Raw genomic sequence first — 27219 nt, forward strand, 5'->3', positions numbered from 1 at the left:
CCTTAATTAAATAACCCTACAAAGGTAGTAAAATTAAAACGAGGCCCCAGAATGCATATCCAAAGCCCTGGATCATTTTAAGAATATATTTTGAAATTAAGTACTGGCACTTGTTGCTCTAGTCATTCCACTTGTCAGTAATTATCAGTCTGATGATGGAGACCTCGTGAAGTATTCCCTAAAATGCATCTGCTGTGATCAAAGCAGATTGAATTTTTCCCCCCAAGGGTGAATTACTGTTTGAGTGATTTTATGATGGTCCAAAGTGTTGAAATGAAGTTAACATCCCATACGGTTTAGGATCATTACTGATAAGGATTATATTATTTGAAAATCTCTGTGAAAAATAGAATACTATTTTGAAGATGATGGGGAAAATATACATTTAGGATCAAATAGAATTGTCCATCTTCAGAATAGTGTAGAGCATTGAGACAAAATTCGTTGTATTTAAAAGAAAAAGATAATGACTTCATATTAAAGTATTTTTTAAATTTTCAAATTTCTCAAAAGTACCAGTTGTATCTCTACTACATAAGAAATACTCCTTTATGAACTTGTGGTTGCCAAGGGGGCGGAGGGTGAGAAGGGATAGATGGGATTTCAAAATTGTAGAATAGATAAACAAGATTATACTGTATAGCACAGGGAAATATACACAAGATCTTATGGTAGCTTACAGAGAAAAAATGTGACAATGAATATATATATGTTCATGTATAACTGAAAAATTGTGCCCTACACTGGAATTTGACGCAACATTGTAAAATGATTATAAGTCAAAAAATGTTGAAAAAAAGATACTTGCATAAAAAAAGAAGAAAAAAAGAAATACTCCTTTATGTAGCATAATTATCTGTCAGCTCTTGACAGACGTCTTCAGTTAGCTCTGAACGTCATGACAGATGTTTCATCTCCATGTGGCTAAGATGAAACTGAAGCACAGGCTCTCTGGGCTTTCTGACACCTTAGGTCTCTGTCCCTGGTTCTCCCTACAAGGCTCTTGCCTGTTGCTGCCATGTCCATTTCCTTACATGTTTTTTAGCTGGAACATTAGTGCCTGTGACAGTGGTTCTCTGCCTTATGATCAGGCCAGGCACACTTGGGTACAGCACACTGTCATCATTAGCCATGACTGGCAACAGCAGTGATGAACAGGGAGAGTCAGGAGGTGGAGTCAGGAACTGGGAGCCATGGAGGGCTGGGGGAGGCGGAGTGAGAACCCAGGTGCGAGCCCTGTGATTCACATACACTATTAAGAGGGTGAGATTGACCTGTAAGGTAACAAGCAACAGCCGTTCACTGAGCATCACTTTGACGAGACAGTGGGTTGCTCGTGAAGGACCCGCAGGCTGGGATGTAAATCAGCATTGGTCATCTCCAAAGTTCATATGTTAGGGACTCATGAAAATCCGCAAGAGGCTTATATATTAAAAGGAAGGATTAGTACACACTTGCCACATGTCCCAGCAGTTCTGCTCCCGGATATTTACCCAAAAGAGTGAAAGTGCATGTCCACACAGAGACTCACATACACGCAATGTGCATAGCAGTTCTAGTGCTAATAGCCCAGAACTGGGAGCAACGCAGACGTTCAGCAACAGACAGAATATTGCTTAGCAATAAAAAATGATCTACTGTGAAATACCACAGCAAGAATGAATCTCAAACATTATGCAGAGCAAGAGAAGCCAGACATAAAAATAGTGCATATTGTATTATTTATATAAAGTTTAAAACAGGCCAGAGCAATCTGTAGTGACGGACTGCACATCAGTGGTTGCTTAGGACGTGGAGACAATGCCAGAGAGCAGGAAGGAACTCGGCGGGGTGGAAGTGTTCTATGTCTAGGTCGTAGCTGTGGTTACCTGGGTGTGCACAGCTGTCATGGGCATCTCACTGTGCTCGTAAATGGATGCAATTTATTGTATGAAAACCAGACCTCAGACCGGATTCGTAAAAGAGAGATTCTGTTCCCAGAGAACTAAAAATACAAAATTTCCATTAACCTTTGTTTCAGACATAGTCTTTGATAGTGTTTTTAGCACTTCACAGGTGTTCTTTTAACTTCTGCTTTTTTCCTTTACAGTTTTTTTAGTTTTTAATTCTCCAATCTAGTGTGTTACATGTTTTTACTTTAGAAATTAAAACTGTTACCTGTATAATAATCTTACAGTGCCCTACATTGTAGCAGTACTCTCATACACATTGTGTCACCCACAAGCCAGGAAATTATTTTAATCCCAATTTTTGTAGATGAAGATTAACCAAAACTCAGAGAAAGTAAGCAAATTGTCCTTTTCATGTATTCTCTCTTGTCCTCTATTTAATCATTTCATAAAATAACAGCTTATTTCCTTATTTTTTGTTTTTTACTAGTCTCTTTAAGTATTTACATGATTGTTAGAACCAGAGTCTAGCTTGGTTGGTATACAAGAGCTACACAGTGAAAACCTTACAGTCCCGTGATCTCCTTGCAGACAGGGGTAATTTCTTATCAGTCCTCACGTGCTCATCACTGAGCGCAGTGCTTGATGGCCGATGAATGTTAAATGAGTTTCATTGTTTTCAAAAAATCTTTTCTTTGTATCTGCTTATAACTCCTCCAGTGTATTTCTCGAATGCTTCTGAAAAATTTCCTTGACGAATTGGGAACATTATCTCTTTGTATTTATTTTAGAAATGGTGAAAAACATTCAAAAGCAAACATCTCCCAAGAGCTAGCTAACATCTCCCCATCATTCCATATGCCCAAGAAGCAGTCACTGCCAATAAGTTGATGACTTCCCCAAGTTCATATAGACATTTCAAACTATATGTATAAATATTTTCCTTTGTAAAATGTAAATCATGCTGTATACAGTGATCTGGAATACTAATGTGCCTCACATTTTTAATGACTCTGTAGTATTTCAGAGTATAATTTCCACTCCATGTATTCAGCTGTTTCCCTATTCATGGACATTCTGCTTGTTTCACATACTTTGCCAATAAAACAGTGCTGAATGATATACATAGAACTTTCAACCTTTTTAAGCCCAGTGAAAAGAAACATCTGGGCAAGAGTAAGCATTCTGCACTTTGGGCATGCTTAATGACTTTCAACCTTGTGTCCATTTTCTTAAGAATATGATTATTGCCTATTTCTGCATTTTTCTTTTCCATTCAAATAACTGTACTAGTCCTACTAAACAACGATGTTGTTCCTCCCCTAATGGAACTACTTGCTGAAAGAGCACGTCTTATGACATCTAGCTGTCTGCTGGTGTAGGAAAGCGGACTCAGTATTTAGAAGGAAGGTTAGGGTGGTTGGTGTATGAGGTACAGAAGTCAAGAACTGTCTCGGTATTTCAAGGTATAAATGCTATCTTAGGCCATACCTCTAGAAGCAGAGTCAGAGTCCAGGACTCTTGTGCAGGACATTAATTGGGAGGGTGTCGTCAGAAAAATCTGTAAGGAAGTGATAGAAGCAGGAAAGAACAAGGGAAGACACCCAGCAGAAATGTCTTTCCGCTGAATTCTGGCCTCCTCTAGAGTCTAAAGGGAGCTCTGGAGTCTGAATATCACCAAGAGTTATGTTGTGTACCTTCCTTGCACCCCCACAACAAGGGGAGACTAACCCTCGTGTGGTGTTTCCTACTCAGGCAGCTCCATCAGCTAACATCAGTTCTTAGAAGAGGGCACAGCTGTGAGCTGTTAAGAGCCAACACTCAAAGCAGTGGACAGAGGAGGGCACCAGCCTAGTAAAAGAAGTCCGGACGAGGCACTAGCAGGTTGTCTTGCCTGGAGCCCTTTCCCCTCCTCGCACAGTGCCATCTCCATCCACTGAAATTGTGTTCGTTCTTTAAGACCCAGCTCAAAACCACCTGCATTGTGTAGCTCTCTCTATTCACGTCAACTAGACTTGAAAGATTTTTTTCATTTTAAAAATCTGAATGAAAAAATACCTTAAAAATGCGTTCAAGTCCTGGCAGTACAATCATTACTAATTTTCTAGACTTGGGAAGCAGCTAAGCCTCTCTGAGCTTCAGTTTTGATATTTGTAAAATGCTGGTATTACCTGCTCAGCCTATTTAACAAGGTTGTCATGACAGCTAGATGAAATCGTGTCTTGGAGAACTTGTGCCCTTGTGCACTCAGTGTACAGTGCATACTCAGATTATTCTCCTGTAGGTGAACCCAGACTTGGAGATGCACCCTTGGGGCTATTGCCTTCTTGCTCTCACCTGTCTCCCCTCCAGGAAGCGCACATTCCCATCAATTGGCTTGAGCACAAATGAGTTATTTTACTTGAATGTAAAAATTTATCAACCTCTTGGTTATAAATATGAGGGCAGCCAATATAGCATTTATATTTCCTTCTTAACACACCATTCCCAGAAATTCAGATTTGTTTTATGATTATTTGGGAACGTGTCCTGTATCCTCTGTTAATCTGTAGGTTTCTGAATGGGAGATACATTTCATGTACCCCTTTGTTTCATCCATGCTGCCTTCCACAGACTCTTGCACATGGTTGATATTAAATAACTACTCATTCATTTGATAATTAGTTACTAAGACCAAGAGGATTTGGGGGGAAGACTTGACTAGCTTCCTTAGGACTAGGACCCTTAACCTGTCCTCACAGCTCATAGCTTTGAGCCTTAACTAGATGAGAGGCAGAATAAAATGGTACATTAAAGCCATTCTAGAGATGTGGCTTTATGTGAAAAGTGCCTACTTTAAAAAGAAACACAACTTAGGGACCTTTTCTGTAGTTTTTAGCCTTCCTTAACTGATCACAGTGAGAGAATCCTTTAACAAAAAAAAATACAGATATGAAAAACCAACTTGAATGAGGAAAACAAAATATGTAAAAATTGGAAATAAAAATGGTTTAGCTAAAACTTACAGGATGGGGTTGGATTGAGGAATTTACAAAAGTAGTATAGCAGTAGTGTGCTAATTCCCAACCTGAATAAGCTTAAAAATCTGTAATTTATCTCTAATAATATTAACATGTGCTGGTTTGAAATATATAAACCAGTTTTTAAGGCCTTCAACTGAGGAACTGATTTAATAATCACAGACACTTTCCTCATACTGGAAGTCACTCTTCTTTTCCTAAAAAAGATGTATTTCTTATTTCTATCCATAGGATCATTTCACTTCTCCAGATGAATACGATGACCCTACTGTGCTCTATGAAGCCATTGTATCTCATGAGAAAAACCTCGTAATAGCCCACGAAGGGGACCCCGCGTGGCGGAGTGCCGTCCTGGCCAACTCTCCCTCCCTGCTGGCTCTGCGGCACGTCATGGACGACGGCACCAATGAGTACAAAATCATCATGCTCAACAGGCGCTACCTGAGCTTCAGGGTCATTAAAGTAAGTCTTTGAGGCACTGGTTCACGTCTTAAAAAAAAATCCAGACTTTTAAAAAGCAGTTGAAACTCCTATATAGAAAAAAAAATATGATCATACTGCATTAATGGTTGTTGCTTATGTGCACTTAATTTATTTTGTCAGTAATTTACTTTGTCCTTTGAAATTTTCTCATGTGCCTTAAAGCCTTAAATTTTTTGTTTATTTCTATTTTGGCGGTCTTTTGCCTGTTGTGGCAGTCTTAAGCCCATGTGCTTATTTGGGTAGCATCTCTTATTAAAATGTCCACACTGTATTGCTAATATGATGTGATTCTTGGGTTGCAAAATAAGACTATAGCTTGTACTTAATAGTGACCAGTAGCTAACTGTGAGTGGTTCACTCTAACATTAACTTGGTTTTTTGTTTTTGTTTGGTTGGTTTTTTAAACATCTCAGGGCTTTTGGAGGTTTAATCCCTGAAATTTTTATTTTGATAGTTTGTAATGGTTTACTTTTTCTTCATTTAATCAACCCCCAAAGTCACAAACATTCTTTCCACTCTCTAAGTATTTGTTACCTCTCATTTCTATCAAAAATATCTTTTATCTTAGTTACAAAATTCACTAATTTGGAAAACTACATAGACTACATTTTGCTTAATATTTTGACATCAGCTAGGAGGATACAGAGGGGAGAGCGCCGCAGGTGCCTCTTACGTAACAGCCTGCTAATGACAGTGGAACATGGTTAACTCCTGTTCACATGTGCCCTGCTTACCTTTGTTTCCTGCTTTTCACAGTTGGTAATGGTGATGTCTTTCATATCCCACCCATTTCTGCTCCTCTGTTTATATAAATTTCAGGCTTGGCCCCTTAACCTAATTCCCGTGTGTCCGGTTTCCAGGTGAATAAGGAGTGTGTCCGAGGTCTGTGGGCAGGGCAGCAGCAGGAGCTTGTTTTTCTACGTAACCGTAACCCAGAGAGAGGCAGCATCCAAAATGCCAAGCAAGCTCTGAGAAACATGATAAACTCATCTTGTGATCAACCTATTGGCTACCCGATCTTTGTCTCACCCCTGACAACTTCTTACTCTGACAGCCATGAACAGCTTAAAGAAATTCTTGGGGGACCTATCAGCTTGGGAAATATCAGAAACTTCATAGTGTCAACCTGGCACAGGTGAGCCATAGGATTGCCTTTTACAGTGGTGGTGTGTCCTGACCCTCTTCATCTAAGCAGCGTTAGCATCACTGGAAAGCTTGTGGAAAAATACAGATGCCATGGCACAATATAACCTATTACAGCTGAACTTCCGGAAGTAGAGTCTGAGCATTCGTGTCTTCAAACTCTTATTAGATAAATCTAAATGTACAACTCTGGTTAAGAACTACTGCTCTAGCATTTTGTAGAATCTTGAATAGTTCCCTCTCTTTGTTTAATTTTTTGTAACTCTATTACAGCATATTGCCACTATTGGAATGTCTGGGTCAGCACACAGGGCAAATTAGAGAAAAATATGAGAAGCGTGTTCAAGTTGATTACTCTGTTTTTTTTTTATTTCGTTCCAACAGTAGGGGGAGCACAGTATACACACTGAAACTCCTGATTATGAGATGCAGATTCTAACAAGCTAGTCAACACTTGAATCTCGCATCTGTAATATCTTCAAGGATGCACATGAATTTTTTTCTCTGCCTTTTGTCTAGAAAATGATAATGTATGGTGTAGGAATATCATTATTTGGTGGATGGTAAAGAAAAGTAACAGAATATTTTCAGTTTCTTAAGAGTTGTTCAGATACTTAAATATCAGAACTTAAGAAAAACAGGATTAGAGCAGCGAATTCTTAAATAGGTGTTTTCAAATTCTTCCAGGAATATCCAACATTAAAAAGTAAAATTTCACCATTTCAACATCAGTCCTTATTGAAACAGAAGGAAGAACACAGACCAGGGTAGTGTTCAAAGAAATTTTATTTTTAAAAAATGTATGCTATGCTGGAAGGGCCTCGTTTGCCCAGGACTGAGTGGTTTCCTGGGGTGCAGGATTCTCAGTGCCAACCCGGACAGTCATGGGCAAACCAGGAGAGTTAGTCACCCTACACTTTAAAAAACGGAGAAGAGAAATGATTACGGCAGCTCTCTTCAGGTGTACTACCGCATAAATTAGGTTTAATTTAAATCAGTTAGGTTTTCAGGTCTGTATACACTGGCAGGAATTCTGTTTCCAGCTGTGATCTTAATTACAACTTGTTATGTGCAGTTCTTTACTGTGGTAGAGCAAAGATGATAGCGTGTGTAAATGTGAAGTCAATGGGAAAGAACTGAGGCAGTGAATATAAAAGGGCAGTATGCAAAGGTAACAGACTTCTTTGTTCCTAATGTTGATTGAACCATAAAGACTTTGGAAGGTGAACATTAGTAGCATTAAATGTTCACAATAGCTAGAAAAAGAATAAAATACTTATCGAAGTGATCTTGGGATGGTGCTTCCTACTCTGGTGTTTGTTCCTAGGTTAAGAAAAGGTTGTGGAGCTGGATGTAACAGTGGCGGCAATATTGAAGATTCTGATACCGGGGGTGGAACCTCCTGCACCAGTAACAATGCAACAACTGCCAATGATCCTCACAGCGGTGTGCCCCAAGGGGGCACGGGAAATGCAGGCCAGGGATCGGGAGTAGGGCTCCATCCGCCTGTCACATCTCACCCTCCAACGCTAGGTAATACGAAACAAAACTGTGTATATGTATAAGGTTAGCCTCCCCACTGGGGGATCAGGTAGTATGTGTCTAAGAAAGATGATGTATTACCTACTTGGAAATATTGAAATAGAATATTTTGTTTGATTCCCAGCTGGACATTTTCCTACTTGTTTATATTAATTGTTTTACATATATATATATATATGAAAATATATTATTTGAAGTAGCATTTCTTTGAAAGTATCATTTTTAAAGGCTAATAATTTTTAACTAATATATTTAACTTCTTGTTGAACAATGATTCGGTTTCTTTTGAATGTTGTAATAATCTTTGTATATAAATCTTTATAAATCACTTACTATTTTCTTAGGCTGGAAACTTTAAAAATGGAATCATAAAGTCAAAGTTAATGAGAAAATTGAAGACTCATGATACATAATACCAAAAAATCTTTCCCCCAGTGTTTTTTTTAACCAGTTGGTACTCTCCCCAGCTGTGTATCAGAATGCCCATCATGTAAACTTTCACCAGCTTTGAACATTATCATCCCTCCTCTGCGCCCTGCGCTCTCAGAAAGACAGGAGGAAGTGGTCTTTGGCTGTATTGTTTTGATTTGCATTGCTCTAATACCTGAGATTTGAAGCTTACATGAGTTTATTAGCTCTTCTTTCTCAAGTGCATGTGAAGTCTCTTGCCCAATTTTCTATCTGGCTATCTTTTTCTTACTTACATTTGTATATTCTGGATTGGAGCTCTTTGTCAGTTTTCTATAGTAGAGGTATCTTTTTTCATTCTCTTCCTATGAAGAGTGGCTTGACTTTTTTTGATGATAAGTTTCTTAATTTTAGTATAGAGGAATTTACTGATCTTTTCCCTTATGATTAGTTCTTTCTGTATCCTACAGAAGAAAATTTTCCTTCTCCCCAAGGGAGGTAATAAATATTTCTGTCTGATTTCTATGAGAGATTTCATTTCTGATATATTAAAGAGGTATTCTTGATATTCTGAAGTATTTCTATGAAAGAAATTTTTAGATTTAACTCAACCTTAAATACTGCTATTCGCTGTAAATTATTTGTGGTTTTCTACGACCCAGAATTTGAATTTTAAAAAGCTTCAGCACATAAAAATTGTATTCTGAAAACCACACAGGTAAACACACCCAGATATTTGTTTCTTTTTGGCAACTTGAAAAGGTTTAGGTATAAATGTTAAGTTCAGTGAATTCACCGACTGATTCAAGGTGAGAAGCTCAAGGGGAACGTCTTAGAAATGACAGAGAAAGGAATTTAGAGTCGTTGCACTCGGAGTGAGTGCTGCCGGTTGTCCTTCCGCAGGCACGAGCCACAGCTCGCAGTCCGTGCAGTCGGGCCTGGCCAGGCAGTCCCCTGCGCGGGCCTCCGTGGCCAGCCAGTCCTCTTACTGCTACAGCAGCCGGCACTCGTCTCTCCGGATGTCCACCACGGGCTTCGTGCCTTGTCGGCGCTCGTCCACCAGTCAGATATCGCTTCGGAACTTGCCGTCTTCCATCCAGTCCCGCCTCTCTGTGGTCAACCAGATGGACCCCTCCGGCCAGAGCGGCGTGGCCTGCGTGCAGCACGGCCTGCCTTCTTCTAGCAGCTCCAGCCAAAGCATCCCAGCCTGCAAACATCACACCCTCGCGGGCCTTCTTGGGACTGACGGAGGTCAGAGCAGTGCCACTGATGCACAGCCGGGCAACGCCTTAAGTCCTGCCAATAATTCACATGCCAGAAAGGGGGAGGTGATTTACAGAGTCCAAGTGAGTAAGCCCACGCGGTTCTGCTTCCGCCGTTTCTCTTCCTCATTTGTTTTTTTTTTTTCTTGTTTTTTGAGTAAAAGACTCTTGTGGAAAGACACTTTTTATTACATAGTTTGAAGACTAGAACATTTTTGAATGTTGACAAAAGGTTTCTGCCAGCATCAAAATGGAAAGCAAGCAGTTTTTCCCTGGTGGTATTTGTGCTCTATTCAGGCGTTGCCTTGTGGTGGCCATGGCAGGAAAGTCTACCGTGGGCTGAAAGGAATTCGGGAGGTGGCCCTTTCGGGTGTTTTTTATTCCGTTGTAGGCAGTGGAGAATTTGAGACACATAGAGTTCTGTGAAAGAAGTCTTGTTTGGGAGTATGTAATTTTTCATCGTCAGGGGAGAAATGAATTGGAAATGATCCATGTTTATTTACAATGTAGATTGTGGATCCCAGTCAAATTCTGGATGGGATCAACCTGTCAAAAAGGAAAGAGCTGCAGTGGCCTGATGAGGGCATTCGGTTAAAAGCCGGGAGAAACAGCTGGAAAGACTGGAGTCCTCAGGAGGGCATGGAAGGCCACGTAAGTTCTCTTACGAAGCTAGCTATCTGGTGTTCTGACTTTTTTATAGCCTTTTTTATAACTGACTTGTATGCATGTTTTTAGCTGATTTATCTACTTATGCTTAATTATCAAACTGAATTACTACCTCTTATCTTAAGGATAGAGGCTACGAGTGTATGCAAGTTCTCTGCCACTAACTGCTTGTTTTATTCTGAATTGTTAGGTGATTCACCGATGGGTGCCTTGCAGCAGAGATCCAGGTACTAGATCCCACATCGACAAGACAGTACTTCTGGTCCAGATTGATGATAAATACGTGACTGTAATTGAAACTGGGGTACTAGAACTTGGGGCTGAAGTGTGAGCCAGTGTTTTATAACTACATTTCTTTTCCCTCAAAATTCCAAGACATTGGAAGAAAAGAGGAGCTAGCAGAAGATGCCTGCGGGTATCACTTTGATCCTGCAGGAGAGACTTGAACATAGAGTGGGCTTGGTTAAGCACCTCTCCTTCACCATTCACCCTGACTCTGACACTGTCTCCATCCCCAAATAAAGCTGAAATATTTTTTTAAGTTAGCTGCCGAGAAAACATTTTGCATGAAGGATAAAGTTCTGTTAAAATACATCCTTTCCTATGCATTGCCTATGCTTTAAATCAACAAACTCTTGATTTCTAAACTATGATCTCATATTTTTCTAATTTCTTTGCCAAAAATAATTGCCATGTTTTGTCATAGAACATGAAATCCATTTACCTTGATTTTTAAAAACAGATCAGTGTAGAAAACTTCAGTTTAACATATAGCAGTATAAAAGTTTAATGTACAGGGAAAGAGACTATGAACAGACACAGGTTTATCTTATTCCTTGAGCGCTAAAAACTTTAATGAAAAAAAACTGCACTAATTTTTTACAACAATGCACTAAAGTCTGAGATTTCTCAGAGCATTTATTTATATATAAAAATAAAATACCATTTATTTAAATTGCCTTTGGGATTAACCCTCTCCCTTTCCTGATAAACATACATAGCAGGAATCATGCTGCTCATTTTTCTGTTAGTAGTCTGTACTTCATGCCAGGAAATTGGATGTTTCCTTTAAAGTGAACACTCAATCTCAAGATATACATAGCTTCATCACTGGCATTTCCCGGAGCCAACAGTCGGTGAATCGGTCCTGTGAACACTCCTGCCACTCCCGTGTCCACATTTCGGATGGGCTCCAGCGCCGTGAGGGCCCCGGCCACTCTGCTTCTCCCACTTGGAGCAAGCTCTGCTGGGTCAGTTCTGGGAAGAAAATACTTTTGCTTTCCAAACAAGAAGATGAATGTCCAGGAATTTAAAGAAAGGATTGATTGCCTTTTATTTTAAGAGTCTTAGCTCTTGAACTTATTCATATGCAGTTCAGTTAATCAAGTAAAATCTGTTCAAACAAAATTATCTAAATGGTGCAGTTCTTATTGCTCAATCCCGCTTTAATAACTTCGCCTTTTATTTTCCTCTGCTCTTCTTGTTCTATTACTTGAATTTTTTTCCTGTGATTTATAGTGTGTAGTTGTAATTTAAAATATTTATAACTGTGATGAAATTGACTTAATTCATATGTTGTCTCATAACTTAAATTTTATTGATTTTTTTAAATACATATTCAGGGAAATATATAACTCAGATTTACAATTGGACTAGGTGGGAACTGCAATTTAGATTTAATTTTCAACTTTTGGCATTTTTTAAATCCTTCAGAATACTTTCTCTTTTTGTATGAAACTCCAAAGAAGACTGTACATCTGAGCATTTAGGAGCAGCCATCTTTCTGCCCTCTGTGAATGGAGAGTAAAAGAAGCAGGTGAAATTAATTTCAATCATACATTTTGTTTAATCCATTATATTGAAGATATTCCTATCTCAGTATGTGGTACTAGCTGTATTTCAGGCAGTCGCTGGCTACGTGTGCTGAGTGGCTACTGTGTGGGACAGCACAGGTTTAAAGCATCTTTTGATGAGGCAACAGGAAAGAGAAGCTGTTTTTCCTGCTAATTCTGATGTAATTTTCCAGTATAGCATAACATTTCAGTAGGAGGAGTGAAAAGTAAAGGGGTAGATAGCTAATATATAGTATCTTAGTGCATTTTCACTCCAAAACCTATTTATTTTTCCTTTTTCTAATTTTAAATTTTTGCAGTTCTTCAGGACCCAGTTTGCCTTGTGTTGATGTTTCCAGACTTCACACTTTATAAAACCAATTGTTGAAAAATATTTGTCAGATAATTTACTGAACCTTCACCCAAAGGTGCCCTTTCTAAATTCTGACCGATTAAAATGAATTTTCCTGATACTATCATTATAATCTGTATTTGCCTCATTGGCAAGTCTACAGTATGCCATTAAGGTTCAGGTCTTTTTTTTTTTTTTTTTTTGTCTGAAACTGGATATATGATCTGTTTATCTGTTTTAAATTTTTTCAGAAGACTTACGCTCTCTGCTGCTGTACCCTTTCTGAGATGATTATGATCTCTTCATGGTCATTGTCTAGATGAGAAAATAGATAGAGCCTTTTCAGTCTTAAATCGAAGATAATGCATTTTTCTTTCTTTTTTCTTTTTTTAAAAGATAATTCATTTTTCAACACAGGGTAAAAAGAAATCTGAACTTCAGATGATTCAGTCAGGGGGCTAGAATTATTTTTCTCCTTAGCCGCCCGCCCCCTGCTTCCAGTTGTTAAACACATCACACACTATAAAAAGTCAGATTGCAAATGCAAGGCTAGATTTTATATGGAACATAAATATTTGGGTCTTGATTTGGGATAGTTAATAGACATTTTTTTCAAAACAAGTTGCATTTTGTTATCAGATAGCCCTTTAGTGAATTTATGAATTAGGAACCCTAAAAGGAGCCCTGTTCTTACTTTTTAAGTCTAAAACTTACAGTCTTTTTAAAATCATAATACGTCTCTAATAAGTGCATCACGGGAAGCATTGATCATTGAAGAAGGATTCATGTCTTAAGAATAATTTGATCTAAATTGTTATATAGAAATATATACACTTTCATTAATTAAATTGATCATATGTGTCTTATTCTACTCTGTCTCTGCATCCCACACCGCCTTGGAGAATCGTGAGCTATTTGTTTAGATTCCCTGCTTAACTTTTTCCTTGGTATACAAGACTTCAGCACACATACATTAGTGTCTTTAGTTCACGATTGCCAAAACTTTCAGAATTCCCTAATTTGAAAGTAAAAATATGTAATTAAAACACTAGCTTTTTTATTTTTTTCACTTGCTTTAAATAATTTTATTGGTGTCTTTCCGGTTTTCTTCTCATTTGATTTTGGTTTCTTTTGTGGGGGGTTCCCACCTCTAGAGAGAATCCTGGAATAAGTTATAAATTGTTAGCTTTTTTGTAATTTTTTTCTTATTCAGTGGTAAAGATCATTTTATAGCTCAAAATTAAATTTTTGGTTCATCTTCCAGCTTATAACTTGGTGTGAGCCCTCTTTTTACACCATTTTTCAATACTTGATGAAACTTTATATGTTCACTTTTTTCTAAAGAACTGTAATTTTTCCAAGAGTCTAGAGTAGTATAAGATGTTGATATTTAAGGGGCTTGAGGGAGTAGATGGTGAGGCTGTATGTATTTAAGATAAGAGGAGATTGATTACCTTTCAGGGAATGGGTGAACAGACTTCATCTGTGTTCTGCCTTCTTTGAGTTTCTATTATTGGAAGATTAACTTCCATTAGATTTGAAGTATTTTTTTAAATATTACAAATATATCTGAGATACTTCTACTGAACCTTGAAACAGAGTTAGTCAGACAATATTTCTGTCCTGAGTGAGATACAGAAAATTACTCAGTGTACCAAATGTCAAGCAATGGAAATACAAGTTTTTACATAGGAAACTGCAACTCAATAAGAAGGTGTATTTTCCTTCCTGGGTTGGTTTATTTTTTTCATCTCATATTGAAATATAAAAAACAGCCTCAAATCTAAGCAAGGGTTGCTTAGCCTTAATATATTCCACTTTGCTGCATCCTTCTGCCTCTGCTTGGGAATTCTGCATCGAGTCACATTCATCCAGAACTGGGTCTTTTAAACTTGAGATATGCCCAAAGGCAAAAATCTTTTTCTTTTAGTTGAAAATCAGAAACCTTTTTTCCTAAATATGTGACTTGAGGAGAAGATAACAGTAATTTTTGCTTGAGAATTCTCTGAATTTATTTTTGCTAACTATAAAACTATAAATTACTTTCGTATTTGTTTTAGTTACTTTTTCACGAGTATGGGCAAAGCCCTTTTTTTGTTTTAGTTTTGTTTTAAGTCTTCAGTATTCATTCTTTTTCTTTTTTGTACTATAATGTAATCACATGGAACAACTTTGCTTGGACAAAGACCCAGTCAGTGTTCCCCTTTGACGTGATACCTTATTTAGATGAGGTATAAAGCATCCACTTTTATTCTAGAGGCTTTTCCTTTAATTCCAAGATGCATGAAGAGAATAATTTCAATAAAGACTAAGGTGATACTTAGACTCTATTAACAGACTTTGAACTTTCAGTCTTATGTGGAAATTTGGTTTATATTACTCTGGAGAAAGAGGAAACTTAGATATTATATTACCATTTATTTGTGCAGCATAAATTTTAATATGTTGGATATATATATAGTCTTTAAATTAAGTATTTAAAAACCAGCTTCTCTTTTCTTCATTTCTCTTTTAAAAATCTGGTTGATAAACACCCAGGCCTTCTCATTTTTCACTCATTAAATATTTAGGTAAGAATTGTGATTGGAAAGAAATTATCATACAAACAGATCTGGAAGGTATGTGAATAGACTGCTAATTTTGTTTCTTACAGAGGCATATTTCCTGCTTTAAATTATCTCACCAGAGTCATCCTGTCAAGAATTATGTATGATAAGAATCTCTGTATTGCCCATCAGCCACCTATTCTTTCCAAATTAGAGAAAATGAGTTCTGTTTGTGAGCTAAACTTTTATTATCTGCCATTTTATGGAAGCAACATAACATTCTTTGGGGGAACCAGAGCTGATTGTCATCGCAAGGTTATAATATGACAGTTCTGTTCTAAGACATACCTATTATATAGGGTTATAGCTTTTTTCCTGTGCCTCAGCTCTGTACCTGACAATTTATGATTCAGTGGAGCCAAGCTAGAAGGAACAAAGGTCATCTGAGATTGTGATAAGGATGAATTCCTGGTTGTTATTTGCACAGATGGGGCGATACCCTGGAATTCAGAACAGAGTAGCAGTAGAGGATGAGATGGCTGCTCCAGATGCCTCGTGGGTTTAGTGTAATTGTGGTTGAACAAGATTTTTTATATATGAAGCTTGAACCTACAACCAAAATCATAGAAGTGGTGGGAAAATCACGTCTGCTTATGCTTTTTTAAAGCTTATATAGTTTAAGTAAAAATAAATTGTAAAAAATGATTACCTTAACTCTATACAAGTCTGGCAATGAGCTCTGCATGAGGAAATGGAAGGAGGAGTACTAAAAATGGTTCTAGGAAGGTAGGGGTGAGGAAGGAAAATGGGTTTCCTTTTTCTGATCGTGGGCTCTGAAAGTATTCATTGCCTCTACCAGCATTCAGTATAAACCAGAGATAAGAATATATGTACTCAAGTGTGTCTGTGAGTGTGTGTGTATGCGTGTCTGAGTGTTTGTTATTCTGAACAGCTTGTAAATATTCTAGTTGTTTAAAATGGAAAATAAAAGCTGAGATTGTTTTTTTCTTTGCAAATATATTGCATCAAAGATACAGTATTGACAGTGGATAAAACACTGAAGAAATAAATTTTTTTTTTCATTTTGTCTTCTGTCCCATTTTTGTCAAAGTAAGAAAAATTAAAGTATACCGTATTAAGCTCTGCATAGTATATTTTTAGGACTTGTACTTGGTTCTGAAATAATCATTTTAAACAGAAGCTTCGGCCTATAAACATGGGATTCAGCTTATAATAGAAATGTATGTATTTCATAATAAAAGGATATCTTTTCACACTTGGCGGAAAGGTTGTAGTTTACATCTTCGGAATTTACCCGAATGTGTCCTGTTAATGATACAGTATTTGATGAAACATGGAGGATGGAGAAAATGTGTACATATTCAATGTTACACTAAATGACAGTACAGAGAATGGGGAAAACATTTGGATCATGGTCATCAAAATTGGGCAGATGCTAATGTGAGGTGTCTGCTAACCTACTAATGTCATGTATATTAAAGAAAATGCATGCTGTCAATGAGAATAGATATACTCTTGACTGAATCACGCATTAAGCCTTTAATGAGTCATTTTATCTGTCAGTGACAACCAAAACCAGCAGGGTGCAGATTGGGTGCCATCTGCATCAGGGTCCCAAACAGTTTGCTGTCTTCCTGCTTGGGATCACAGTGGCACACCTGGAAATGTAATGGTATTTAATCTTAAAGGATAGTATTTTTTCTAGCACAGGAAACATACTGCTTAAATGAAATACATCTTCAAAGGGATTTTCTGTGTAAACTGCATTAATAATCTTAAGAGTCAGAGATTCAAAGGGCAGTCGACATGTAATTTGGGTCCCATAAAACCTCTTTTTCATTCTTAAAGTGCAGTTTACTTTGGATTTTTTCCCCCAAAAGACCCAGAAATGTCTTGCTGACCTGTAGCCAATGAATCTCAGCATGTTGGTGTTTTTTCCTCTGGGGAAGGGAAAAAGCACTTTGTGAAGTAAGGACATGACCTTACTTGGTGGCATTTGGGGTATTCAGCACTTATTACGCAAAATATTTGTTTTACTTCCTTTTCCCCTTCTTCATATGTGCTTATTAAAGGAAACTAAATATAACTGAACTTCATACTTGGGAAAATGTAGTTTGGTACAAGAGGATCCCTAGGTTGCTTTGTAGTTTCTCAGAAAGTGTGTTGACAGCAAGCGGCTAGAGATGAATCCATCTTGTCTGAAAATCTTTTAAGAAAGCATTCAGTTTCAGTGCCCAGTAAACTGTACCAGAAAGGGAAAAGGTCATCCTTTAGTCCAAGGTCCCATTTTGTTCCCAAGAACGTTGTGTGAGTACATGGTAACTGGCCCGTGTAAGAACGCTCCAGGTCTCCAGTCCCGCCCTGAAGCAAGCACTACTCTTGACCTGCCTTTACCAGATAGTCAACATCCCGGGACAGCACTGAGTGTAAACAGATCGCAGGTAGTGCCTCTGTGTTTGTGATACCCTGAGTGGGTTTGCTCTCACACACCACCCCGCTGCTTCTCACTTGCACACCGATTAATAATACAGCATGTTCCAGAGGGAGCTCAACAATGGAGCACAAACGGCTAAAGTAAGGTGTACCTTTCTTTAGACAAAATGCAGATTTGCCTGGCTTATTACTGTGGGAGTGACTCCTTTTGTACAATCACAGTATTGAAAGTACTTCTGTAAGTGGTGAGTTCTGAAATAGTAATTCATTTGGGATGCTTACAGTTGCAAGAAAGAGAAAACCCAATTCAAAGTTGCTGAAACAGGAAATGGGCTCACTGTAAAATGAAGGTAGGATGGGCTCTGGGAACTGGTTTATTCATGTTACTCCAGCTCTGTATGGCTGTAATTTTCTCAACCCTACCCACCTATGTATGCTGGCTTTCTTTTCAGACTGGAACTTGGAGTCTGTTTCTGGACCTCATTCCATACGCATACATCATCATTCAGGAAAAAAACACTTCCTGTTACCGCTCTTGAGTGGGAAGATCTCCCAGAAGCCTGAGCGCATTTCTCCTTGCATCTCGTTAATGTAAGATTTGACATATGTGGGATCCTTGACTTGTCCCTGTGTCCTGATTTTGAGCCAGTCACTGACAAGAGCAGTCACCATGATGGGCTCAGACAAATCAGAGCTTAGCTCTGAACCCAGAGTCCACTCCCCAGAGTGTGTGGTTGCTAACAGTGCGTGCAACTTGACCACAACGTCCTCAACAAGTCTGTACATAGCTTTTCAGAGCTTGAGTGTTGTTTTCAAGAAACAGAAACTCGGACCACCTAAGAAATAAGGTGTCTGTTTTAGGATACATCTGTAGCCGACCTCGAACAGAAAGTCAGCAGAACGGAGGTGGATGTAGATCTGGATGTTTGCCCTTTTTCTCAGGCCGCCTTACATCTCTTCATGCCTCTGCTTTTCTCCATGTAAGTTATTTCCTTCCTTAAATTGTTGGGGAAAAAGGAAACATTCACCAGTGAAACCACCTGGACATAGGGTGGTCTTTAGGAGAAGGCTTTTAGTCATGGATTCAGTTCCTCAAAGACTTCGGATTTCCTATTCTTTTTTTTTTTTTTTTTTTTTTAGTTAGTTTTGGTAAGTCAGGTTTTTCTAACACTGTAGATCTCAAACCTTCTGTTCTTGGAATAGCTTTACATTTAAAAAAATTAGTTCCCCCCCACCAAGAGCTTTTCTTTATGTGGTTTATTAATATTCATTGCTTTAAAAATTAAGACGACAAATACCAAAGGTGTTATTTCTAACTGAATTAATAAATAATAAAGTCAATTACACATTAACAAAACATTTTTATTTAAAATAGTGCTTCCAAATTTTAAAAATTGCGTAAGACACCTGAAAACTCCTGTCTGCTGCTACATCCAGTGAGTTGCATTACATTATTTTGGTTGAAGTTTTTGAAGAGAACCTTGTCATGCATATAGTTGGAAAAGAGAGGGTTTTTTTTAACAGTTTTCCAGATAGTTGTTAATAGTTTTGTTTTGATACTTCACTAAAGTCTGACAAGTGGTAGTTTCTTAAAGGTTAATCTTCTGAGCTGAGTGGGATGAGTGGAGAAATAAAATGGTTTCTTTGTGGAAAACCATCGAATCTGGAGGCTTATGATTCATGTTGTAAGACCTTAGACTGACTTTTTCTTTGAAAATATGAGGCCAGAGGACAGGAGGCAAAAAAAAAAGGTATCACTTGGACAATATCTTTACCTTTCTGGAAACCAGAAAACTATCCAATTCCATGAGTTCTAACATGTCCCTTGTTAACATCTCTGTTTCTCAACCTATATTAGGTCACCCTGTGGGAATGCAGGTCAGAAGGAGAGCCAACAGGTTATCAGGGCCGTGGGTGAGAGGGCCAGAGAAGTGGCAAGTGCTGAAGTAGGGAAAGCTCTGGTGTCTCCAGGTACCGGGTGGTGCGCTGTGACCGCCACAGCGAGCCCTGGCTCAGCTGCCTGCGGCCGAAGCAGCAAGCCAAAGAAAAATGGGGCTTTGGGCCTGAAAAGTGCCAGATCCTCAGCCCCTCCACTTCTAGATAACATGGAGAGTAAAGTCAGATTTAGGACGCATTTTTTCGTGATGAAATTTCCCTCAGCATCACTTTGTAGCTAAAGCTGCACAGAGCATGTTTTAGGTAAAGGAGTAAGATGGCAGACGAGCAAGAATGAACGTGAAGAGGGTGGTTCTGGAGAGAGACTGGCTGCCAGATACGGTTGGCTTTGGCCCGATCAGGAGTCGATGCTTACACTTGATTTTGTCAGAACCTAAGTTTCTTAGAAACTTGATTTTTTTCAGGACCAACTAGTAATAATGAACCTAGTAGAAGTTCAGTATGTTGATCAAAATGCCAGTTTATTAGTTTGCAGTCCTAGAGATGAGGGCACTCCCAGCCTCGGATCAGAAGGTAACTGATAGGCCACTTAGGTCACTGGAAGTTAGTGCGTGGACAGAGAATTAGAGCACAAGGAAGTGTGTGATTCTTCCTTATGTAATCAAAAACATATTTTTTGCTGGGTTGGGAAAAGTATGCTTTATAAGTTTTCTGCTTTTCTAGCAATAGAATATTTATGTCCATCAGCTTCAGGTTTTTTTTACTCTGTGATAAACATTGTCAATTTTTGGTCTTGGGCTTCCTTTTTCTGGATTTCAAGCAGACCATATTTCTTCTGTTGCCACATTCTTGCTCCGGGTTTGTTACTATGACAGTGTTAGGCTGCAGCTTTCCTTCCCGTCAGCTTCTGCTTCTGCCTAGACACTTTAATGGATGACTCAGCACCTTGCCCTTCCTGCTTTGACTGGGGACAACTGGTATTAACCGCAGGTGTGGAGTGGACTGAGCTAAGCCTGGGAAAGTGCCTTTATCTCTCATGTCAGAGGGCACAAATCGACTCGACCTCTTGCTCTGTTACATTTCCGACTAGGAGTAGTTGAACAATTTTCTCCAAGTACACCATCAGATTGGGGAGGGGAAAATTTCTCACTCTTATTTTTAAGCTAAGAGCAAACAACTGTTTAAGGAAATTAAAAGCAAAATCTAATTTTAAAAAGGAAGTTTAAAATTTGGGGTCTGTGTAGCCTGAAAGGGATTGTTGTAAAATAAACTGATCTTGGAAATATTTAATATTCAAAGATGGAAGATAGTAAGTGACAATGGCAGACTGACTAGACACAGTCAATCTATTAGTGAAAGAAACTGAAGACACTGACTTGTCTTTGGCAAAGGGTTGGTGTGTGGTAACTCTTGCCAGATCTAAGACTCTGGAAAATATATTTCCATTGCAAGTTTCAGCAAAAGGACTCTGTAAAGTTGTAATGACTTTCTTTGAAAAGTGCTTATTGCAGTAAGCACTTGAGTGCCTACTGTCCGCCAGATAAATTCACAACAAACCTGCAGATGTTTTTACTGTTGTCTTATGTATGTGGAAGTTGAGGATTAAAAGTAATTTTCAGGAAAAGGTAAACTCATGGTTCTCAGATATAAAAAGGTACACATATTCAAGATTTTACTTGACGCATTTGTCTGGAGAACTAACCACATGTTATGGTGTGTTCAAAGGAAAACTTTTTAAGAGCACAAATTTATATGGATTAAAGGAATATTGAAATGAATTGTAAAATGGAGACACTTTTTTTGTTGTTTTTTTGAGGGGAGTTCCTTTGAACCTCCACTAGAGGGGACATAATTTACATGTCTTATTAGATACCTACATTTTACAAAATTATAAAATAATTCCCACAGAATCAGAATCTGATAGGACAGAGGGTTTGCTGAAGACGATGCATAGTTTTCCTTGACATACAAGTGCTTTCTACCTTATTTTTGGTAATTGGCCTGAGATAATATACATAGTAAGTGGCATGATGGAGACGAGATTGGGGTACCTTCCTCTCAGTGGTGTCCAGGGCACTGGAATTGCCAGGGAAGCCCTCAGGAGGTCATTGGAGGCTACTGAGGAATTCAGCCTTGAGGCAGTGTTGGCCCGGACCAAGGCGTTGACTCCAGTGAGTTGGCTTCTGTGCAAGGGGACTCTGAGCCTGCCATCTTTGCACAGGAAGTTTCCTGGGGAGTGCTCTCCCAGGACGCTATCTGTGAGGGAGCGCTGGCAGCTGGGTTGATGAACTCTCAGTTCAGTTACAACAAAGGCTTTAGTTAAAATCCATGGGGAGATCTGGAGCTGCGGTGGCCCTTCGGAGATGTCTTGAGGGCACTGCTTGGGGAAGGCAACGCTCCCAACAGCTTGGGGGAAGGGCTGTCTCCGTGCTGCAGTGGAGTCTGGGCAGAGCACCACAACACCCGGTTCTTGCACTGCTCATATCCGCGGGTCTCCCTCCTCTACTGCCCTGTTGAGATTTCTCCTCGACGAGCACCCCTGCTGGTCCAGGTGCTTACCTGCTCTTGCCCCTAAGTTACCTGCTGGGGTGACGCAGGCTCCCTCATCCTTGAGAGCTCTGAGCCCCTGCTCACCAGGCCCTTCTCAAGCAGTGGCTGCTCCGCTTGACCGACCATACTCCATTTAAATTGGGGAAGGGTATCACCTGGATGCCAGGCCTGTCGCTTCTCCCCCCTGTGTGTGGCAGCAGCCCTGCCTCCTGATTTTCCTCCTACCAAGGAAAGAACGCGGTGGTGACTTCGTAGCACAAAGGACCCAAAGTGACTGGGCAGTAGCTGCAGCTTAGAGTTGAGTGGGACTCTTGCTATATTCCCTTGCTATAACCGGGTTGTTTAGACCCACAGAGCCTGAAGTTGCGGTAGCAAGAAGCACATGTACCAAGTGGGTCATTGGTAAAGATGTCTAGCAGGGCCATTCCCATTCTAATGGTTGGTTCCCAGTCTAGAGTATTCCACCAACTGGGGCCACAGAAACACTAGAATGGACATTGATTTAGGGTGTATCCTGCATCCTGAAGGGTGGTGCCCATCCTCACAGGATATCATTTCCAAGCTGCCGTCTCAGCTGCACCTTTAAAAGGTCACTCGGTTGTTCTATCAGACCAGCAGCTTCTACAGTATACGACAGGACCAGTGGATTCCATGGCTGTGTGCCCACGGTCACACCCTCTTTGCTGTAAAATCCCAAGGTCCTATTCAGTGCCATGTGGGAATCCTGTGTCAGTGGGTCTAACACTCTGTAAACCCTCATATGATCATAGTACTGAAGCCCTGAAAGCAGGGAAGGCAAGATCAATGCCCATAACTTCTAGTCAAGATAAGTAGCTGCCCTATGTAGACTGGAAGGAGTCCAAGGTAGACACGCTGCTGTCAAGTGGGTGGCGGTTCCCCTTGAGGCGTGGGTATTGAGTCGATAAACGATACACAGCAGTGATCTCTGCGGCACTCGGGTTGAACACTTGGCAGCACCAGTGTCTAGGCTGGCTTTGGTGAGCTGAATCCCACTGTGAAGCTGCCACGGCTGTCACCATGGCTGCTCCTTCCAGGCACACATTTTGCTGGCACGGGTGTGACTAATGACGATGGCAGACAACAGCCGGCTGGATCATTTGGACTATTTGGTTGCTTCGTGCCTCTTCCCTAGTGATGCTCTCTGGCACCATTAACATGCATTCAGACACCATGGCCACTCCTGTAGATCGTCCATTCTCCTCCACCCTTGTCCCTGACCACCTCATCTTTCTCCTCCTCGGTCTCTGGCCAGTCAGCCAAGCCATTTGCTACTCCCATCAGTTCATGTTTTTTCTGGCCTTGGGCCTGTTCTGCTTGCACACAAAGTGGATGGCTGGGAAGCCTGACTGTTGCCTTGCAGTGGTTTCCCTTCACCGCTGTCTTAAAGGGCCACCTGAGCGGGGCCACCCTGCTGCAGCAGTCCCTTTTTGGCTCCCAGCTTCATATCAAACGCACCCGTCTGTGAACCAAACCTGGCTTTGTCCCTCTTCTGTAAGTTGGGGTGCTGGTTACATCCCCCTGCCCTTGGCCGTAGATGCGAGCTGAGGTGACTGCTCGTGCGACAGTGAATGCCATGGTGGGCGGTGTGGGCCACCTGCACAAGCAGCCTGCTTGTGCCCTCATCCCTGCTCGTGTCCAGTGCCCTTGCACCACTTCCAGCTTTGAATGGGTTGCTGCTGGGCCTGCTCGGAGGTATGGCTTAATGTCTGATGAGTCACATGGTCAGTCTCTACCGAGGCCCAGCAGTAAACCAGGGCTGGTGCAAATGCCACGGCCTTACTCCAGAATCCCATGGGTCTACCTTGTCATTCTCCAGTTGGGCTTACCGCAAACTCTGTATGACAGCTTTTCCCATCGTAGGTGCCTTGAGTACTGTAAGCTATACCAGGTAGTATGCACAAAGTGGCAAGGCTGTTTATGCCGCGTCCTGAACTGGCTGCAGGGTCGTTCTGCTCTGGGCCCCACTCGGAGCTTTCCATGTGACTTGGCGAACGGGTCAGAGCAATATTCCCAGGAATGGACTTTACAGACTTCAGAATCCACACTGACCTATGGGCATTCTGATTCCTTTCTAGTAATGAGGGAAAGGCTCCCTTCCTTTGAAGGGGATGTTCCAGCAGGCTCCTGAGTTTTTATAGGCTTTACCTCCTACATACTTACCCCTTCTTGCTCATCCAGTTTGACTGACATGTCCTCAATGTCATGGACCAGTGTGATGTCCTGCAGCCTCTCTACACGGTCCAGCTTCCTTCAGACGACCTTTCGATGGAGAGCAGAAGAGGTTACAGCCCTGGGGCAAGAACGCAGATGTATAGAGTAGTATGCCTCCCATGAACCCAAATGCTTGTGGCCTCAAGAGAGATGGGTAAGAATACGTTTGCCAGAGGGACCATATACCAAGTATCACCATGCACCTGAAGCAGTGTTAATTTGCATGTGTCTGGTTTTCGTGGGGACCTGACTAGTGAATCAGCTGGGAATACGAGGGCCACCACCTCTTCCTTTTGTATCTCTTCTCATCCTCAGGGTGTTGCGATTGATTGTCTTGGGTCGGGGGCGTGGTGTCGGGGAAGTTTCGTAGACTTCCACTTGGCCTTCCCTCGTGTGGCTGAAACTAGTTGGTTTGCCTGACTACCAGGTATGTCCACTCTGGTTACACGTTCAGGGACTGGGGGAAAAGAACCCCGGGCAAGGCTGTAGAGCCGGGGGGCCCACGCTGAGCCGGACCTGCACTAGGACTTGATTGCGTTTTATTTATGTGGTCCCAGGTGTTTCCCTGACCCATTTTTCTAACAGGGGCACGGCGATGCTTCGGGTGCTCAACATCAGTGTCAGCTCAGAGCCTGCTTCTGTGTCCAGCCAGTCCTTAGGCTCTCTGGACACTCACGTTGGCCCGCGGGCCCCTGGGGAAGGACTCATCTTGTACACGTTGCTGTGGTATCGCAGGGCCCTTCCTCTGCAGGACCCAGCTTTTCCTTTAGTCACTGAGTTCCAGGTCTGAAAACAGGCCCAGGTCCAGAAACTGGGAAACAGATTTTTTTTAAATCCTGGTTGGCCTGCTTCCCTCAGCCTCCTTGATTTCTTTTGATTGTAACGATTGCCTTAAATAGGCCAGGAAATGTCCTCGGCCTCTTTTTTTTTTTTCATGTTTGGTCACTTTTTTTCAATTGATGTGTCAGTTTCTGGTGTACAGCTTGTGTCCTCAGCCTCTTGCTGTTTGTGCGCTGAGAGCCCTCAGCCTGTGGGGGTGAAAGGTGAAGGCTGCGTGCTGGGGCAGAGGTGGGTGAGCTGCGATGCAGTCAGAGCAAAGGCCTCAGCCCATCCCACAGGAAGCCCTGCGGCTTTGTCCCAGTTCCTCCATTAGAGGTGCAGAGGCTGGAGCACCCCCACCAGTGTTGAATACTTACTGGATGTGGCCTGCCTGCAGGAGGAGATTCAACCTTAGTAAGAAGCTTCCTTTGGAAGGAGGGCAGTTCCTGGGGAGGGACTTAGGGTGGAACACTCAGGGGAATCAGCATGTGACCGTGAAGGGAAACCTGGGTGGCACACAACATCCACTGACCCGGGGGACCGAGAGGAGAGCTGCAGCTGAGAGAATGGCTTCTGGAAGATGAATTGACAGGATACGTTGACCTGATCGCTTAGAGGTCTATTACTGAAGAAATATTTAATACCTCCTCTGTGCTCAGCCCTCTGCTAGATACAGATTATAATGTGAAAAGTCCTTGACCTCAAGATGCTCACAATTGAAACCCCACCCCAGTGGATTTCACTGTGCAACATGAATGGGGATGCAACTAAGAGGAGAAGACAGCCCTGTGATGTCGTGGAGCTTTTTCATTAGTTCTGGAGCTTGTACTTCCCTCTCTGAAGAGATGCCCAGATCCCTGGCTGAACAGGAGACAACTTCCTGAACAACTGGGGAAGGACAGAGCCAGCTTGTTGGTACCTACCCTCTCAACAGGGACCCACCCCCCAGCCCCCTCATGTGTCCCATCTCCCTGAACTGCACTGCGCATGGGGACAGGACGTCTTGCCTGTGGATGGCGGGGATGGCGCGTCCCATCAGAGGTGAGCCCCTCACAAGCGGCAGTGGTGGGTTGGAGAGCGGGTCTTCCTTCTGTCCATGAAGGAAATGCCAAGAAAGCTCCCCGTCTCTGCAAGCAGAGGTGTAGGACTGGGGAGCAGATCTCTGCCTCTCCAGTGTCCCCACACAAACTGCCACCAGATGGCAGCAGGAGCTCAACCCTCGCCAGGGGAGAGGCTGAGTACAGGTGTGTGTCGGGGTGGGCTCGGACCCCTCGACACACACGCGCTGGAAGAGGAGGAGGAACCAAAAATACTTGATTGACAAAGCTCTCGGAGCCGGTTGAATCCAGGGTCTACCCAGGTAGCTGCCCTGGCCACGCACCCCGGATTCACACTTTGTGGATGCCTGTGCCCGTTAACATGCCCCTGGGAGTCCCAGCCTCCTGCTCGATGTGGGCCCCACAGCTGCAGCCAAGACTGCCCCTGAAAACACCCCGGGGCTGCCGAGCCCATGCTGTGCAAAGGCACTTCTTTCCAGCGCTTCGCCGAACCTCACAGGAGATGGACGTCCCCTGGGGCTGTGAGGCTTCTCCCAGGACCTGCGGGGAGCACTGTACATCTCAGCCACTCAGCCTGTCCTTGGGGAGCCGCTGCCCTGCTTCCACCTTGACAGGCAGGGACAGGTGACGGTGACAAGGTTAATGGGCTGCGGAGCGTCTAAGTGCTTCTGACACCTCAGAGTGATCATTTCCATCCTGGCAGTTTCCTGGTGACACCACAGGTGCAGCCTCTTGGCCGGGGCAGGAGCTCTGGTGGCCCCGCCACTCATGCCATCTAGGACACCAGACAGAAGCCATGCTCGGTGATTGATTAAGTGTAATGTCAGGTGCTGGTTAAATGGTGATGGGGACAGAGTGGAAAGGGCCCTGAGGGAACAGGGGTGGGGATTACAGGAAGCAGCTCCTGCCCCGCGGTTGGTTGCAGGTAGGAGTCGAGAGCCAGGGGAAGAGGTGGATGCCCAGACCTGGTGGGTGGAGCCCGGGCCTGCCTGGAGCTGTGGTGCTGGTTCCCCCGGTGGGGATGTGACCCAGCTGGAGCTGATGAACAGCTGGAGACAGAACGGGGG

The 27219-nt window shown here is 41.7% G+C and overlaps 1 protein-coding gene across 9 annotated transcripts in view; it reads left to right on the forward strand.

Annotated features, from left to right (window-relative positions):
- The window catches only part of PCNX1 (pecanex 1), a 181097-nt gene that overhangs the window by 147679 nt on the left and 6199 nt on the right, over positions 1-27219 (forward strand). For 5 of the 9 annotated variants that reach the window (XM_072963331.1, XM_072963330.1, XM_072963329.1 and 2 more), the window contains 8 exons: positions 5141-5371; positions 6253-6527; positions 7863-8068; positions 9389-9831; positions 10258-10398; positions 10604-10640; positions 18050-18188; positions 18459-18577. In XM_072963331.1, the coding sequence (XP_072819432.1) occupies positions 5141-5371; positions 6253-6527; positions 7863-8068; positions 9389-9831; positions 10258-10398; positions 10604-10640; positions 18050-18188; positions 18459-18471 (1485 nt within the window). In that variant the 3' untranslated portion in view covers positions 18472-18577. Of the gene's footprint in view, positions 1-5140; positions 5372-6252; positions 6528-7862; positions 8069-9388; positions 9832-10257; positions 10399-10603; positions 11824-12126; positions 16420-18049; positions 18189-18458; positions 18578-27219 lie in introns of those variants that run through there. The other 4 variants (XM_072963332.1, XM_072963333.1, XM_072963336.1 and 1 more) reach the window with 2 other exon arrangements.

Source organism: Vicugna pacos, chromosome 6 (genome assembly GCF_048564905.1).
Source record: "Vicugna pacos chromosome 6, VicPac4, whole genome shotgun sequence".
Classification (NCBI taxonomy): domain Eukaryota; kingdom Metazoa; phylum Chordata; class Mammalia; order Artiodactyla; family Camelidae; genus Vicugna; species Vicugna pacos.